This window comes from Colossoma macropomum, unplaced genomic scaffold, assembly GCF_904425465.1.
Source record: "Colossoma macropomum unplaced genomic scaffold, Colossoma_macropomum, whole genome shotgun sequence".
Classification (NCBI taxonomy): domain Eukaryota; kingdom Metazoa; phylum Chordata; class Actinopteri; order Characiformes; family Serrasalmidae; genus Colossoma; species Colossoma macropomum.
Genome location: NW_023494809.1, coordinates 3180552 through 3199432, shown reverse-complemented (window position 1 = coordinate 3199432; position 18881 = coordinate 3180552). Strand labels below are relative to the sequence as shown.

General features: G+C 40.5%; 2 protein-coding genes across 2 annotated transcripts; one reads left to right on the top strand and one right to left on the bottom strand.

Annotated features, from left to right (window-relative positions):
* Positions 1–6519: 6519 nt before the first annotated feature.
* mrpl32 (mitochondrial ribosomal protein L32) lies at positions 6520–11329 on the bottom strand. Its single transcript, XM_036558664.1, has 3 exons — positions 11165–11329; positions 9550–9731; positions 6520–6841 (listed from the first exon to the last, which is right to left on the bottom strand). The coding sequence occupies exons 1-3, from the start codon at positions 11247–11249 to the stop codon at positions 6590–6592; spliced, it is 519 nt and encodes a 172-aa protein (XP_036414557.1). The 5' UTR covers positions 11250–11329; the 3' UTR covers positions 6520–6589.
* Positions 11330–11559: 230 nt separating this feature from the next.
* Positions 11560–18776, top strand: psma2 (proteasome 20S subunit alpha 2). Its single transcript, XM_036558663.1, has 8 exons — positions 11560–11645; positions 13413–13489; positions 13877–14009; positions 14226–14348; positions 15878–15959; positions 16838–16911; positions 17017–17074; positions 18471–18776. The coding sequence occupies exons 1-8, from the start codon at positions 11605–11607 to the stop codon at positions 18585–18587; spliced, it is 705 nt and encodes a 234-aa protein (XP_036414556.1). The 5' UTR covers positions 11560–11604; the 3' UTR covers positions 18588–18776.
* Positions 18777–18881: the final 105 nt, after the last annotated feature.

Genomic DNA, 18881 nt, shown 5'->3' with positions numbered 1-18881 from the left:
AAATTACACAGAAACGCACTGACTAAAGCTTTACAACAGGGACAGATTATGATCTCAGGGGCCTCTGGGCACAAGAGACTTTGCCCCATTTGAATTTCACCAGCAATGTCCCATAAGTCAGGGGTCGGCCAGAACATGTTATGTCCATTTTACCATCTTGGCTGTAAATATGTGCTAATGTACTAGTAAAGGCTAAAAAATATAAAAGAAAACACAGACTTCACGTGATTTCAACACATTTGAAAAGCCAAAACACTTTACAAAACCATCAGGAACCAACAGGAACACAATGTTTTCTATGGGTTTTTTCAGCAGGCTAATCATGGGTGATATTTTCTTTTCAGTGGAAAACCTCCTTTTAAATTTTTATGTAGTTATGTAGCAAGTAGCAATCACGGTGAGGGAGATTGCTGAAGGTTTTAAGGACAACATTATTAAAGAACATTCACATTAGAAAGCTATACAGCTAAAGCAAAGGCCTTAGCAAAGGTCAGTACAATTAGTTTGATAATATGCAATCGGGACGTTTGCAGAACCACAACTACTTGTTGCTGGAGAATCTAATCTCATCAGCAAAAATGAATCTGAGAGGAAGACATTTCAGCATTAAATTGACCCCAAACAAACCAAAGCAACTTAAGACCGGTTTCTAAAAAGATGTGTTTGTATTGCCTAGCCATTCACCTGACTTGAACCCCACTGAAAATGTGAAAATGAAAGGGACCTTGAGGAACTGAAAACAGTTTTCCCAAGAGGAATGGGCCAAACCGCAAAGCTAATTACTTCTTACCATAGACATATTGGGGCTGTAATTTCCAGCAAGGGCTTTGCAACAAAATATTAATGCTATTAATTGCAATGCCTGAATACCTTTTTCTGTACCAGTTAAATTTTTAAAATATATCTTTGTTCATGCTTATGAATACATACACTGATCAGGCATAACATTATGACAACCTCCTTGTTTCTACGCTCATTGTCCATTTTATCAGCTCCACTTACTATATAGGAGCACTTTGTAGTTCTACAGTTACAGACTGTAGTCCATCTGTTTCTCTGCATACTTTGTTAGCCCCCTTTTACTCTGTTCTTCAGTGGTCAGGACCCCCATGGACCCTCACAGAGCAGGTACTATTTGGGTGGTGGATCATTCTCAGCACTGCAGTAACACTGATGTGGTGGTGGTGTGTTAGTGTGTGTTGTGCCGGTCTGAGTGGATCAGACACAGCAGTGCTGCTGGAGTATTTAAACACCTCAGTGTCACTACTGGACTGAGAATAGTCCACCAACCAAAAATATCCAGCCAACAGCGTCCTGTGGGCAGCGTCCTGTGACCACTGATGAAGGACTAGAGGATGACCAACACAAACTGAGCAGCAACAGATGAGCTATCGTCTCTGACTTCACATCTACAAGGTGGACTGACAGGGTAGGAGTGTCTAATAGAGTGGACAGTGAGTGGACAGCACAACACACACTAACACACCACCACCATGTCAGTGCCACTGCAGTGCTGAGAATGATGATCCACCACCCAAATAGTACCTGCTCTGTGAGGGTCCATGGGGGTCCTGGCCACTGAAGAACAGGGTAAAAGGGGGCTAACAAAGTATGCAGAGAAACAGATGGACTACAGTCTGTAACTGTAGAACTACAAAGTGCACCTATATAGTAAGTGGAGCTGATAAAAAGGACAATGAGCGTAGAAACAAGGAGGTGGTCATAATGTTATGTCTGATCGGTGCATGTTTTGGTTTAGATGTATAATTACAAATTTAAAATGCATTGACCCTTATTCATCAAAATTCAGTGAGTGAAATCAAGAGCCAGCCTACCAGCACCTCATTTACATATAAATTACTTAAAGCACACCCTAATTCTTGCAGATGTTTCAGTAGGGAGCCAATAAAACGACAGCATTCAGGGGCTCGTGAGCCAGTGACTGTGCTCATGGCAGGAGTCTGAGGTTGAGCAGTGAGCACACTGCTCCCCCTACTGACCAAACTTTCTAGAGTTTAAATTACAGTGACTGGAAAAAATTACATGTGAAACACACAAAGGCCCAATCCCATTTCTTCCTTTTACCCCTACCCCTTGTTTTTGAGTGCCAGAAGTGGTTGAAATCTTGCCCTATGAAATGGGACCCTCAAATTTAAAAAAAAACAAAAAAACGAAAAGAGCATTACTTCATTAACAGCTACTAGCGCTGCTCTGTAGGCAACCCTGCCAGTCTGCAGTGATAACAGAGGAGGGTAAAGTTCAGCTCCTCACTGCTGGGCTTTAGTTACACTTAGGGGATCATATGCCTTCAAAGAGGGGGGCAATTATTTATTATCGCCCACCACTAATTCTTTGGCGATATGAATCTGAAGTCAGATATTCACCAGCTTCTTGTTCATATTTTCCTGTTCCACCTTAAATGGTGCAGCAGTTACATTCTGGTGCTTCAGGCGTCAGAACTGCTGGACTATTTAAGGTGGAATGGGAAAGTTAGTTAGCTAGCTACCAAGACATTAGCATGCTATTAGCAATTTTTTATGCTTGTTATGAAGAAAATGACCATAATACACTGAAAAAACATTAAGCTAAGATAATACAGTGGTTATTATAATTTTTTAACAGAGAAAATTCTCACATTTGTGGGTTTCTTTGGTCGCTTGTTCAGCCATCTTGCTGGTTTTTCTTTTTTTCTCATTACACTCCGTTTGGATTGTGCCTCTGAAAAACTACCGTTTGGAGGGCCATGTAGCCATAACACGTCACCCTGCAATTATTTAAGAAGATCGCAATCATTTTAGTTAACAGCAAACAGATTTGAGTCATATTATGCTGCCACAAACAAAATGTGAATTGGTTGTGTTGATTTAAGGCAAATAAATGTAAATATAAGAAAGCAGTAAGTGGATTCTTTGAGATATCATGGGGCTTATATTTGTTAGCTATATAGCTAATTCCAACATAGCATGTATGCAGGCACAAATAGTAATCTTTTTCTCATATTTTCCACTCTTGTGATGAACATGTAGCTTTGCTTGACTGTACACATAATTCTGTTTACCTGTGCGCAGTAACGGTTCGACAGTACAACCTGTGTTGGCTACTGAGTAAACATAGCCAGCAAGTGGCTAATCAGCCAGTTTGGCCACTTTAGGCCTAAAAGTTGCAAACAATGAACAAGAAAAGACAAGTAAATCATTGTTCAATTGTTTATAATTATTTCTATGGCAATTAACTGTTAGCTAAAGTTTCATGATTGTGACGGCCCTAAGCATGGTGTAATGTTTCGGTGTGGAACTGGACTCTGCGGTTGAGGTGGCAGAGAGAAGGACACTGCACAAACTGCTCTCCATTATGGAGGATGATGGCCACTTGCTGCCCACCATCATCATGGACAAGAGGAGCATGTTTAGGGGCAGGTTGCTGTCACACAGGTGCTCAACTGACAGACTCAGGTGATCCCTTGTTCCGAGAGCCATTAGCCTCTTCAACTCTTCCCAGTGGGGCCAGAAGAGAAGAGAGAAGAGGGAAGAGGAGAGATGAGGACTGAATCTCTCATGATAAATCATAGGTTTATTTTGTCTATCTGCACATATGGACACCTTACTGTACATATCGCAATTTCTGCACACCTTATCACACATCTTGCACATCTGGACACTCCACACCTGGACACTTTAGGCACCTTTATTTCAGTACTATTATACGCACATATTTATTCAGTATTGTCATTATATGCTGTTACATGCGCCTCCTTGTACAGTCATTATTGCACTGCCTTTTTTATCTCAGGTTATAGATCTTATTGCATATTTTTGTATATTTCTATTTGTATATATGCCTATAGATAGGTTTTTGGTATATATTCTTCTATTTATATTGTATCACCCTTATTATTATAACTGTCCTGTGTTGTGTGACTGATACTGACTGCTAAATTTCCCTCGGGATCAATAAAGTATCTATCTATCTGTCTGTCTGCCTGTCTGCCTGTCTATCTATCTATCTGTCTGTCTGTCTGTCTGTCTGTCTGTCTATCTATCTATCTATCTATCCTCATTTATCTGTCTGTCCATCTATCTATCTGTCTTTAAATGGAAGGTGGAGTTGGCTACAGCATTTCTCAATACCAGTCTGCATGTAAAATAAGTACATCCACATTTGTACTGAATTGCCATGTGCACCATTAGTATTACTGTTATTTTACATTTGCATTCTTATTGTTATTATAGATGATCTTGATAATAGTGTTGGTTAGCATTTTCTTCAGGTTGTTAAACTATCATGTATAAATTTTCACACAGACCTGAGTTTGATCATTCAGGTACACCAGAGATGAAATTGATTAAAACTCTGACTGTACATGACTATGATGAGTAAGGGCCGTTCTGTGAAGTGGATATATGTACTATAAGTTTATTAACCCCTTAAATGGCCAGGACCCACCAGCAGGCCCAAAGCTTTATTACACACTTCTATAACTTAAGCATAGCTCAGCCAGTTTGCATCAAAGTCCCTGTAGTTACTGAATAATAAGCCTTAATATGTAAAAAGTCTGGGATTCTAAGGGGTAAAATAACAAAAACAAGTGTCTGAAAACATACTTCCCCTCACTGTAAAGTGACACTGAAATAGTTCAACAGGATTTCTGTAAGATTCCTAAAGGAAATTCAGAAAATGATAATTTACCTCAGGATAGTAAGGCTAAAATTTTATTACAGAAATGCTATTATATTATATTATACAACCATACAGAAAAATCATAGCTTCTTGTATATATTTTCTCAAGGGTTCTTTAGTTAGGAAAATGGTTCTAGATAGAACCTGAAAACTCTTGCATGATGAAATAGTTCTTTGCAATGGGTTCCTCAGATAACGTGTTGTACAAGGTTTATATCAAAACTTGTTCAAAATATTTTACATTGTAACATAAGTAGAACCCTTTTTGGTACCTTTTCAAAAGGTTCCATATAGAACCATATACAACACATTCTCCATGCAAAGAATCGTTTAATCATCCAAAAGGTTCTTTGAGTGTTCATGTTTCATCTCATTTTGTCTGTGTTCATTGTTCATGTCTTTAAAGTGGCTCTGTCCCTCCTCTGATCTGTACAGGGCACATCAGGACAGACAGGTAGCAACTAATCACGGTCCAGTTATCAGAGGTGCTTCCTGAGAAGCTGCAGTGAGAGGTTGTGCTGCATGACATGCGACACGTCTGGACACGCATGATGTGCACACTACCTTAAACTCACCTTCAACTCCGCACACCGCAGTGGACCTGCGGGCTACAGCACAGCTGGCTGTGGAAGAACAGTGTTTGCAGCAGTCAGTCTCACTGCAGGTCAGAAAAGACGCGCTAATCTTAAACCAAACATCTGTTTCTGGTTTTAAAACGGATTTGATTTTGGTGGCTTTACAGCAAATTCAGGGAGCTTGAGAAATAGATTAGTTACAATGATGATGACAACTATGAGATTATAAGACAGACAGACAAACAGACAGATATAGATGGACAGATATATGGACAGAGATGGATAGATAGATAAAAGATAGATTGAAAAATAGGACATAGATAGAAAGATAGATAACAGATACATAGGCAGACAGACGGACAGATAGACAGATGGACATATGGATGGATAGATATTCAGATAGATAGATGGGCAGACAGACAAATATAAGGACATATGGATGGATGGATAGATAGATGGACAAACAGACAGACAGACAGATACATAGATAGATAGATAATAGATAGGCAGACAGACAGACAGATAGACAGATGGATATATGGATGGATAGATAGATATATAGATAGATAGATAGATGGGCAGACAGACAGATGGAGGATAGACAGATAGACAGACATACAGACAGATAGATGTACAGACGGATAAATATAAGGACTTATGGATGGATGGATAGATAGATGGACAGACAGACAGACAGACAAATAGATATAGTCGAACAGATATATGGACAGAGATGGATAGATAGATAAATGGACAGACAGATTGATAAACAGAAGGACATATATATAGATAAATAGACAGGCAGACAGACAGACAGATAGATAGATGGACAGACAGAGAAACAGAAGGACATATGGATGGTCAGACAGATACATAGAAGGATATATGGATGGATGGATAGATAAGTAGATAGATGGACAGACAGATAGATACAGGTGGATAGACAGACATATATAGATAGACAGACAGGTAGATAGATAGAAATAGATGGACAGACAGACAAATATAGAAGGACAGACAGATAAATGGATGGATGTATGGATGGAAGGATGGTTGGAAGGATGGTTGGATGGAGGGAAGGAGGGATAGATAGATAGACAGACAGATAGATATAGATGGACAGACAGATGGACAGACAGACAGACAGATAGATGAAAAGTCTTTGTGTATCGTTCCACTGTAGAATTGGAAGATGTACATAAAGCCAAATACAATACAACTGCAACCACACTATACACCCACAACTGAAAACATAAAGCCAGTATTATAATTTTAACATTATATCATTTATTATACAAAAAGGGGAGCACATTTCTGCAGTATCAGCTTTCAGTATGTTACAGGTTAAACCAGGAGGGACGTTTTCTGCTGCGTTCTACGATCCTCTTGTTCTTGTCTGCATCACCAGGAGCTTCGTTCTCATACAGAACCACAGTCTCCACTGACGGGGCATTCAGAGGACGGCCTTCCATGGTCTGGATCTGCTTTCGTATTACGGCTGTCTCCTTCCGGACCTTCTCGTAGCAGAACCCACACAGAACATGCTTCTGTTTCAGGTTACCGCACTCTGGACAAGGCTCAATATTTGTCTGTGTGAAATAAATCAGTGAGAAAAAGGTTACAGGCTACATTAAAGAAAAACACAACGGAATTCAGGCCTTAAATGAACTGCGATTAAAGGTTAACATATTCTGTCAGAACATTTTGGTGGGTTCCAGTACAGGTAAACAATGTAATAATATTTTGTCAATATTGTGACAAATTACATCACAGTATACTTTCTCTGAGTATACCATGATCATTTTCAGTACTTCTAGGACACAAACAACTGTATGCATCATAAAACAATATCATTTATTATGTAGACCAATTATAGAGAGCCTCTATACAACAACAAGTTTACAGTAATTGTATACAAACAATTACTGTAATTGAACAAGCAACTGACTGGATGTCAGCCTATTATGACAATTTTTTTACTTATTTTTTCTTCACCACTTTTCATATGTTGAGTTGTATTAATAATAAATAATTGTATTATTTAAATTAAAAAAAGATCGTATAGTTTTTCAGCCTTTTTTTAATGCCAACTTGTTTAAAAAAGAAAACACTTGTGACACTTGTATCGTGAAAATCTATTCAAGTTCCAATTTAATGTTATTATTATTATTAATAATAATTCGATTTTGTATGAACGCTGAAATCAACAAATTTGAATGGAACCTGAAGTACTATACATTAACGTAAACACATCACTGTTAAACAATTGCTATCATAGCAAGTGGCATACAGTGCTATTCCTAGGGATCCTGCCCTACCTGGCAACCCTGACCAGGCTGCTGAGACTATCTGAACAGCAGACCAGGAGAGCAGAAGAGGCAGCATCTTTTTAACCACATTACCTAAACACATATTTTCTAATGAAGTCTGCTCAGCGAGAATGTGGCCATGTTTTAGATTCTATATGAACAGTTTTTAAGCCCCTCAAAAACACTTTTTACCTGAGCTTGTTCTAAACACAGCTGATTAATCTTAACACCCAATAGGGACACAGGAAGTGGGGGTGCTGAAAGTGTGCCAGCACCCTTAGATTTCAGGATTGTTTAACTGCAACTGCTAAATAATAATAATAATACTAAAAAGATCTGCACTTTAAAATAATTTGAACATAGTAAAGACCTATGTGTTCTTGTTTTAGAGTGGAGTTTGTATTTTAATGCTTTATTGACATTTCTAAAACCTGCAGAAGCCGTGCGCTGTTTAAGATAACAGTACATTTTCAATACACATACATTCCCATTCCATATATTTGGTTGGTCGCCAGAGGTGTAGCCAAGGGGTGGCCAGGGCCACTCTGGCCTTATTATTGGCCATCCTTCTGGCCATCCCAGTTATGCAAAGTGAGACCAACAGTAAAACAGTCACCAGAAAAAAAAGGTGTCCTACGCTGTGTGAACTGTTACACTTTACATTGAAAATCTGCCTCAGGATAGTTACCAATCAGCTCTAAGGCTACGTTCACATTACAAGCCTCATTGCTCAAATCCGATTTTCTGCTCAAATCCGATCTCTCTGACTCGATGGTTCACACTTGTTTAGGTAAGTGATTCAAATCAGTTATTAATGTGATGAACCGGCGTCCTGAAATGACCCTCATGCTCACATCCTACTCAGTAACGTCACGTGAATGAATCACTGCATCATCAGCACAAACTAACGAGCAGAACGAGCTTCACTGAGAAGATAATTAACTCTGATCAGAATGATAGTGCAGTGGAAAAAAAGCACATGAATTCCGACCTGAGAGTTCATATTAAGGTCGCATGGCCACGAATTGGATATGTATCCGATCTAGGACCACATATGAAAGTGGCTCGGGTCAGATTTGAAAAGATCAGATTTGCGTGTTCACACAGCCCTGAAAACATCAGATTTGTACCACTTCAACCTGGTAATGTGAACGTAGCCCAAGAGTCTGATGAGTCTAAATTTCATAACTAGCATAACTTGCTGTGATAGGCTAATTTAGCTGAGCAAACAGGTGAGTGACTAATCCGCTAGAATCGTTTATCATAGCTAACCAATCATTTTTCCAGCTGAATACATAGAAGTGTTGTAAGCTAGATTCCATCTGTGGACTAAGTTTGTGCTAAAGCTAGGTCAGCCTTCTCTCTCATTACGTTCCCTTATACGGTGCTGTCTGGCTAGATTTCTAATCATGTATAACCTGTAGTGAGGGTAGCTTAAGGTCTGTGTATCTTTTGGTCATTTGATTTTTAATTTTAAATCCAGTACTGAAAAACAGGAAAATGGGTCAGTTCTCGTTTTTGGTTCTGTGAAAAAAAAATCAAGAAATAGCTTCGTTTTACAGTTTCAGAAACTAATCATAAAATCAAAAAAAACAGAAGAAGAATAAAGGGTCGCATTTTATTTATCCAAGTTTTAATTTTTTTATCACTTGAACTGGAAACAAACAGAAGGCATGTATCATTGTAGAGGCTGAGAAATCAGGCGGTAAAAAAATGATAAAGACAGGAAAGATCGGGCATGAATGTTGACAAGATAGGCCTCGCCCTGGCATTTTGGGAGACTACAGGACGTTTTTATAGGTGTTTATATATCTGATGTAGCTATTCTATCAGCAAAAAAACTGAAGTGATATGGGAAAGAGACTCTACAGGACTCCTGCCTTTGCAGTCTTAACTATGATTATATAAACTGCTCGGTCAGTTCTAGGATACCATTGATGATTTCAACGGACACAGAATTGTGTTAAGAAAAATCACTGATGACTTGCCTTAACTTCGATTAGTTTATTTGAGTTCCGTCTTCTGCAGTGATTGACCTCGATGGTGCGTCTTTTCTTGGGTACTGCCATCCAGAAAATGCTGTCTAGAAAACTGGGCACAGAGTTCTCATCATCTCCGATGTGCTGAGGTTGAGGCAGCAGGCTGGGACCATGCACTGCCAGAGCTGGACCTTGAGAGGAAAGTTGAGAGTTTATAAGCATGATGAAGTTTATTTTCAGGATTTATATTAACGCAGTGCCACTATAGTACATGACAATACAAGTTAGATGAAGAGCCTAGCTGAAGACACCATTCATGAGATTTAGATTTGATGCGCATTTAAAAACCTGTACTGAAATAGGTTTTCATGGCTGAGTACCTGCACACAAAGCCTAAGATCTCTATGCGCAATGCCAAGTGTTGGCTGGAGTGGTGTAAAGCACTGCTGCTGGACTCTGAAGCGATGGAAATGTGTTCTCTAGAGGCAGGTATCATGGGAAACCAAATTTCCAGTCAAATTCAGTTGCACGATGTAAACATTGCTAATGTTTAAAAATTTTCACTTAGCATTTACTGTCTCCTAAAGCTCTGGATTCAGTTCGTGAAGGCCTTGCTAATTAACCAATGAGCTGAATCAGGCGTGTTTAATGAGACACTGTGCTGAAGTCTGCAGTGTTTTGGCTGGCGAGGACTAAAGCCTGACACACGTGCATTAGACAATTGGTCAATTTAGGCTATAAAGGGATGCATATTGTCAGCAACAACACTGTGGGTGTGTCATTTAAATGATGCTCGACTGATATTAGGAGGCCTGACGTTTGCTAAGAAAACATTCCCCATCATTAAACCACCCCCAGCTTGAACTGTTGACAGAGGGCAGTCATTCGGTCCAGTTTCAGTGAGTCTGTGCCCCCTGGAGCCTCAAAGTCCTGTTCCTGATTGACAGGAGTGGAACCTAATGTGGTCTTCCACTGTTGTAGCCCATCCACCTAAAATTCTCCGCTGACCTCTTTCATTAACAAGAGTGTTTCCACCCGTTACTGCGCTTCACTGGATGTTTTTTGTTTTACTCACCATTCTCTGTAACGTCTAGAGACTATCACGAATGAAAATCCCAGGAAAAAAAAGGAAAAGTTTCTGTAAATTGAAAAAGTCTCCCCAACAATCACACCATTAACAGAGTCACCTAGATCGCATTTCACCCTTTCTGATGTTTTCTGATGACATTATCTGAAGCTCTTGACTGCATGATTATATGCAGTGTTGCTTCTATATGATTGGGTGACTGGATAACTGAATGACTGAGCAGGTGTTCATGTGTTTCTAGTAAAGTGGCCTGTGAATGTGTATCAGTCTTGAAGGCAAAATAACAAGTTGGCTCGTTTTTAAGGCTGGAAATTATGTAAAAAAAAATATTTGTGACTGTTTTAGCGCATAAGCCAACACAAAGGCCATAAGTGGACCGCAAACGCAAGAAAAATGTATGAAAATGACCCTTTAAACAACAGAAAGAGATCATTTTCCTGCCCTCTACGATGCACGCTAGTCAGCAGGCATGGCTCGCCGTCCTTCCCTGTTGTTTCCAACTTGCTTAGCCACTCGTAAAACAGGCTCTCTACTCACCCAAACTCCGGTCAAAACCCGCAAAACTGGACTCCAGTCGCTGCAGTGAGTGTCTCAGAAACCGTATAAAACCCGACAACGACATATTGGCGTTCCTTCGGTCTTCACTCGCACAGACACTCCAACATCCTCACGGTCACTCGGCTGCAGCGACTGCGCATGCGCACTTCCATGCGCCAACACCTTTTGGGATTTGTAGTTCTGGGGGTGCGAGTCATTTCTTAGTCGGTTGTGCGCGATTTAGTCGAAACTAAAATGTCAGCACGAGTTCATTTGGATCTCAGCATGACGGAAAGATGAATAATAACGTATATTTGCCCCGTGATCAAAAGAAAACTCTGGCAGCCTTGACTTCATTACCCAACATCCTCTCCGAAAGCCGTCTCAACCAATCATTTCTATCAAACATTCGACGTCACGTCCTGCGCATAGAAACAGCGATGGCAGAAAGAGGCTACAGCTTTTCTCTCACTACGTTCAGGTAAACGGATGACGCTTTGTGTTTCTGTAAGTTTGGTGTCCGAGCTTGGATTTGATTTGTCTCAGGTATTAATTTAAGCCTAGTTAGACGTTTATAACCTCGTAATTAAGGAGCGCACAGCACTGAACTGTCTGCTGTTGATGCAGAGTCACTCCACTAGCTAAGCTAAGCTAGCGAACTGCTCCTGCTCGGCTTTGTTGAGTTGGTTAAACAGCCGAAAAGGACTGAATAAATGTCTTTATAAAGCTCTGCTGGGCTTAATATCTTCTAATAGAAAAGGTTGTGTTAGGTACCGGCGAATTTAAGCCTTGCCGTCTTCAAAGTACGTTTGAGGCGATGCTTTAACTTTACTGAGCGAACTGACTTTCACTTTCAGTATAGCGATATTAGAGGTGCTCGTTTTCAGATTCAGTCTCTGTTTTTTGAGTCTGATGTCATATTTTTAATATTTATGTGCCTTGACTCTACAGACCTTAAGATACACACTGATCAGCCTCCTTATTTCTACACTCACTGTCCATTTTATCAGCTCCACTTACTATATAGGTGCACTTTGTAGTTCTACAGTTACAGACTGTAGTCCATCTGTTTCTCTGATACTTTGTTAGCCCCCTTTTACCCTGTTCTTCAGTGGTCAGGACCCCCATGAACCACCATAGAGCAGGTATTATTTGGGTGGTGGATCATTCTCAGCACTGTAATAACACTGACGTGGTGGTGGTGTGTTAGTGTGTGTTGTGCTGATACGAGCGGATCAGACACAGCAGTGCTGCTGGAGTTTTTAAACACTGTGTCCACTCACTGTCCACTCTATTAGACACTCCTACCTTGTCAGTCCACCTTGTAGATGTACAGTCAGAGACGATAGCTCATCTGCTGCTGCACAGTTTGTGTTGGTCATCCTCTAGTCCTTCATCAGTGGTTACTACCCACAGGATGCTATTTTTGGTTGGTGGACTATTCTCAGTCCAGCAGTGACACTGAGGTGTTTAAAAACTCCAGCAGCACTGCTGTGTCTGATCCACTCAGACCAGCGCAACACAAACTAACACACCACCACCACGTCAGTGTTACTGCAGTGCTAAGAATCCACCACCCAAATAGTACCTACTCTGTGAGGGTCCATGGGGGCCCTGACCACTGAAGAACAGGGTAAAAGGGGGCTAACAAAGTATGCAGAGAAACAGATGGACTACAGCCTGTAACTGTAGAACTACAAAGTGCACCTATATAGTAAGTGGAGCTGATAAAATGTTATGGCTGATCGGTGTATGTATTTGAGTGTATATATATATACACACACACACACACACACACACCCATACATACATAGTGGGCCTGGTAGCAATTCAGATTAATTCTGATTAATTCAGATTAATTCTACTTAGTTAACATTATATAAACATTCTCAAACTTACTCAGTGCCTGGGGCACCAGTCCTCTCACAAAATAAACCCCCAAAAATCACAACCAGTACAGTTTTCACACACCTTCTCATTTTTTATTTTTAATTGATAAGGTATTAAAATGGGTATATCATTAATATGATTATTTTCCCTAAAGCAGTTGAAACTGCCCTTGTGCTACTGATATAATGTACTATGTATTGTTGTTAAAATACATTTTTGGACAAAATCAAAACAAAAACAAGTGTCCAAACAGAAGCATTTAGAGCAGGTCTTACTGTGTTTATGTATACGTGTACTGTTACTGTTGTACTGTTTAAAGTGCTTTGTGGCGCTAAATCAAGTTTTTTACTATTTGCAGCCCTTCGGGGAAGTTGGTCCAGATTGAATATGCTCTGGCCGCTGTCGCAGCAGGTGCTCCCTCAGTTGGCATTAAAGGTACATTTCATCGCTTCAGTGCTCTGTACTCATCTGTGTCAGAGTTTATAGAGTATATCGCTGCTGTTGGAGCAAAACCTTGTACCTCCAAAATGTACTTTTCTTTTAATGTAAGTCAATGGAACCAGAATATTTCCTAAGTCATTTGGGGTCGTTTCTTTTAGTCCATTCATCATGAAATTTTCACACAATGTAAAGGTCAACATGCATTTTCAGATTGTCAAAAACTGAAAAACGTCAAAAATGGAGATACAAGGTTTTGTTCTGACAGCAGCGATATGTTTGGTCAGCTTAGCGTAATACTCTTTTTCTGTTTCTTTTCTCTCTGTGGTTTATGTTTGTGCAGGACCAGAATTTGCATGTTAATTAACTCTTTTTCATTCGCAGCTGCCAACGGTGTTGTGTTGGCAACAGAAAAGAAGCAGAAATCTATACTGTACGATGAACAGAGTGTCCACAAAGTAGAGCCCATTACCAAACACATTGGCATGGTGTACAGTGGTATGGGCCCAGACTACAGGTATGGATCGCCTTTATACAGAGCAATGAGGAAATTTGCATATAAACATATTTTACTATACATTGTTGATAAATGTATGTGCTGTATTTTCAGTACATTGTATTTCTGTATGGGTATAGGTTCTAGGGCTATAGCCGAAGAACCTATACAAAGTTTGTTAAGCTGAAACAATTCAGCTATAATATCTGCATTTAAAGGCCTTTATTTTGTCCACAGGGTTTTGGTGAGGAGAGCACGAAAGCTTGCCCAGCAGTACTTTCTGGTCTACCAAGAGCCTATTCCTACAGGCCAGCTTGTTCAGAGGGTTGCTTCAGTCATGCAGGAGTACACACAGTCAGGGTAGGTTTGATATCTCCGCCTTAATATTCCTGTCTCAGATTATTATTGGGTTTACAAACTGTACGAATGTTAGCGTGCACCGTGTGATATAGAGCCTATGTTCCAGACGTACACTACATGGCCAAAAGTATGTGGACACCCGACCTGTATTATCTTGCTGGACATTCCATTCCTAAACCATGGGCATTAATATGGAGCTGGCCCCCTTTGCGGCTATAACAGCCTCCACAATTCTGGAAGGGCTTTCCACAAGATTTTGGAGTGTGTCTGTAGGAATTTGTGCCCATTCAGTCAAAAGAGCATTTGTGAGCTCAAGCTCTGATGTTGGAAGTGAAGGCCTGGCTCGCAGTTGACGTTCCAGTTTATCCCAAAGGTGTTCGCCTGGGTTGAGGCTCTGCAGAGAGAACTCCCACTGGAGTTCCTCCACACTAAATTTGTCAACTTGAGGCATAGTCTAGCAGCCTTGCTGTGGAACAGGAGATGGGGACCGGGACTTCAGCGCCATCCTCAATGCTCTTGTGGCTGTGGTTGTTCTTCCTTTTTCTCACAGCTGACATTCTCCTCCTGCTGTCACTCGTGGGGTTCATTGGCACGTCAGGCTTGGGCACTGCCTTCCCGCCCTTTCTCTTGGCTGCCACCGGTGCCCATGAGTCGGGCAACGAAGTAATCAGCAAAGTATGCCTTCCCCAATCTGTTGCCACAAAAATGTCTTTGTATGCTGTAGCCCTAACAGTACCTTTCACTGCATCTCACTGGAACCAAAGGGGCTGAGCCCAAACCCTGAAAAACAGCCCCAGCTCATTATCCCTCCTCCACCAAACTTTACTGTTGGCGCTGTGCATTCCAGTAAGTAGTGTTCTCCTTGTATCCTCCAAACCCAGATTCATCTATCAGCCTGCCAGATAGAGAAATGTGATCAGTCACTCCAGAAGACGTTACCACTGCTCAAGTGGCGGCGTGCTGTACTCCACTCCAGCTGAAGCTCGGCATTGCGCACAGTGATCTTAGGCTTGTGTGCAGTTGCTCAGCCACAGACGCCCATTTCATGAAGTTCCTGATGCACAGTTATTGTGCTGATGTTGCTTCCGGAGGCAGTTTGGAATTCTGTAGCAAGTGATGGAACAGCGGCTCCAGTCTGTGGGTTTACATGGTGTAAAGCTTCGTGACTGAGCTGTTGCTGCTCATAGACGCTTTCATTTCACACTAATAGCACTTGCAGTTGACCGGGGTAGCCCTAGCAGAGCCAAAATGTCACAAACTGATTTAGGGCAAAGGTGTCATCCTATGACAGTTGCCATGTTTAAAGTCACTGAGCTCTTCAGATTGACCCATTCTACTGCCAGTGTTTATCTCTGGAGATTGCATGGCTATAGATGTCCACATACTTTTGGCCATATAGTGTATATCTTGTGGCCAGATAATATCAGAGCTGTGATCCCGACTCTTAGTATTGTGAACTTCTTTGTTGAATTTTATTAAAATAATAATAATAAAAAAAAGATTAAAAAATTATTTCCTCTATTTTGTAGAGGTGTTCGTCCATTTGGTGTATCACTCTTAATCGCTGGCTGGGATGAAGACCGCCCATACCTCTTCCAGTCCGATCCCTCGGTATGTATTTCTCTTTGAGGTCCATTCTATTCTAATAAATTTTACATGCTTTGTAATTGTGGCTGAATTCATGGTGTGTTGCTTTAACTTGATTGCTCTATCCACTATTGGTTAAGGCTACTGCAACTAACTGGGCTTATTTAGCATCTGTTTTCTAGCTAATGCTAAAGCCTCAAAGCTCTTAAAGACACTGTACGTAAATGGTTGTGTTGAAAGTTTTGGGCTCCATAACTTATTTGTATCTTTAACAAATTTTCAGTTTATTTTTATGTCTAAAATGTGATTTAATAAAAGCGATAGCAGCAGGGTATTTTTTCACTTCTGAAAGACTAGAGGATTAAAAAGTGTTACTGAACCACTGTAGGCATATTACAGGCATATTACAGCATATAATATTTATTAATATTTGCCTCTTGTCAAATTAAATGTTTATGGATTTTCTAAGTAGAAATAAGTTAACATCTTCTACAGAGAACACACGTCTGCACATTTTAATGTACAGTTACTGTTTATTTGCTGTATTGAACAAATTAAAATGCATGGCCTGTGCAAAAGTTCTGGCAATTTTTTATATTTTGTGTTTTTCTTTTTTCTTTTTTTTTGGCTGGAATGCCCCATTTTATTTTAAATTATTTTATAATTTCATTTTTTCTATTTTTATGTTTTTATACTATAGTCTTTTCATTAATATCTTGCATTCTGTATTTTATATTAGCCTATATTTTTGTTTTGTTCCTAGTTTAATCTTATTTTTGTTATCTTATGCACTGTTAGGATTGCTACCCAATTTCGTACCCTGTACAATCACAAAGTATCTTGAATCTGCATTCAGTAAGTAGAAGACCACTTGAGAAGGATGTGTTTGTTCTCTTTCAAAGGGTGCGTACTTTGCATGGAAAGCCACAGCGATGGGAAAGAACTATGTGAATGGGAAAACCTTCCTTGAAAAAAGGTATTAAAACTTGATATTGCAGCAAATTAAACCCTTTTAGCTCAATTCAAATGATAACCTTTTTAAATGAACCACCGCCTCACCCATGACTGTGTTGTGTTTCAGATACAATGAGGATCTTGAACTGGAAGATGCCATTCACACAGCTATTTTGACCCTCAAGGTAAAGCAGCATTTTATTAGAATGACCTGCAGAGGCTTAAATGGTCGCTGTCTAGATTGTATCTGGCCACAAGACACTGTATGGACAAAAGCATGTGGACATCTATAGCCATGCAGTCTCCATAGATAAACACTGGCAGTAGAATGGGTCGTACTGAAGAGCCCAGTGACTTTAAATGTGGCACCATCATAGGATGCCACAAGTTAATTTGTGAAATTTCTGCCCTGCTAGATCTACACTGGTCAACTGTACATGTTCATCATCACTTTTATTTATATACCGCCTATCCCCTGCTCAAGGATGCTTTACAATCAATACATACTCAACAATACATAACGCAGAACACACATACACAGCTAGCGGAGGGAATTTCACTGACCACAGTCACTTAGTCACTTAGCTAGCCCGGAGAGAGTCCTTAGGGGCGGCGCGTCACACAGGAGGCCGGCCCGGGAAGCCTTGAAGGCCAAAGATGTCCTTCGCCACAAAGGGGTAGCATTTTCCCGCAGCCGAACACCACCAGTCCAGGCAGGTCCCCACAGCTGCAGTGCAGCATCAACCAAGCAGCCAGTCAGGGCTGCAATGTCACGTCTATCAGGTCCCCAGTCCAGAGAGGCCCGTAGCCGCGATGCAGCATCGCTGAAGCGGCCGGTCCAGGCTGCATAATAGCTAATATGTACTGTCACCCAAACAGCCAGTCCAATAAGCCTCTGAGCCACAGCTGGAGAGTCACTCTGGGCCGCTATCTCGGTGGATATGATGGCAAACTTCTCAGGCAAACATCAAAACAAACACACAAACAATACATAACTAACGGAAAACCGATGTAAAGCATATATGGCAGCCATATTGCGCCAGCGAATTACAGCGGAACACGCGCACACACAGACATGTTGTTATTGTAAAACGTTGTTATTGTAAAACGTTGTTATTGTAAAAATGTTGTTATTGTAAAAATGGAATCAAGAACAGCTGAGCCACAAGGCGTTAGACCACCAGACTCCCAGAGTGCTGAAAAAAATCACTTATCCTCTGTTGCATCACTCACCAAACTGCCTCTGGAAGTAACATCATCACAAGAACTGTGCAATAGTGGCAAAAGGCTGTTTTTTAGGGTTCGGGTTGCACAGAGTGGCCTGCACAGAGCCCTGACCTCTACCCCACTGGACACCTTTGGGATGAATTGGAATGTCCAAATGAACGTCTATGGTTTTGGAATGGGATGTCCAACAAACTCATGTAGGTGTATTTGTCAGGTGTCCACATACTTTTGGCCATATAATTATGTCATTAATGTGCTTTAAGAGCTTTAGCATGACTTATATTCATCTTGCTCAAATAACAACAATGAAATGCTGACCGTTCACATTGACTCGTTGACTTGAATGTGTTTCAGGAAAGCTTTGAAGGTCAGATGACGGAGGACAACATTGAGGTGGGAATCTGCAATGAGGCGGGCTTCAGACGACTGACTCCTGCAGAAGTGAAAGACTACCTTGCTGCTATCGCTTAATACTTTGTTGAAACACTGGTTAATCGTTTGTGGGGGTTTGAAGAACGCACTGCAGTGAACGGTAGATTTATAATCTGTATTTTTTTTTTACCTGATGGCAAAATAAACTAATAGTAAGAGCAAGTATGTGTTGTCCATGACTTGCCTTACGCTCCTCTAAAAACAAATACATCGATTGAAGAGCACAAATCATACAATTTTCTTGTATTTTTTCTATGCCTGCTGTGGTCCACTTACAACATTTCTGTGGTTTTGTTTACCCAAATAAGGTTAATTCTGACAATTTTTTAAGAA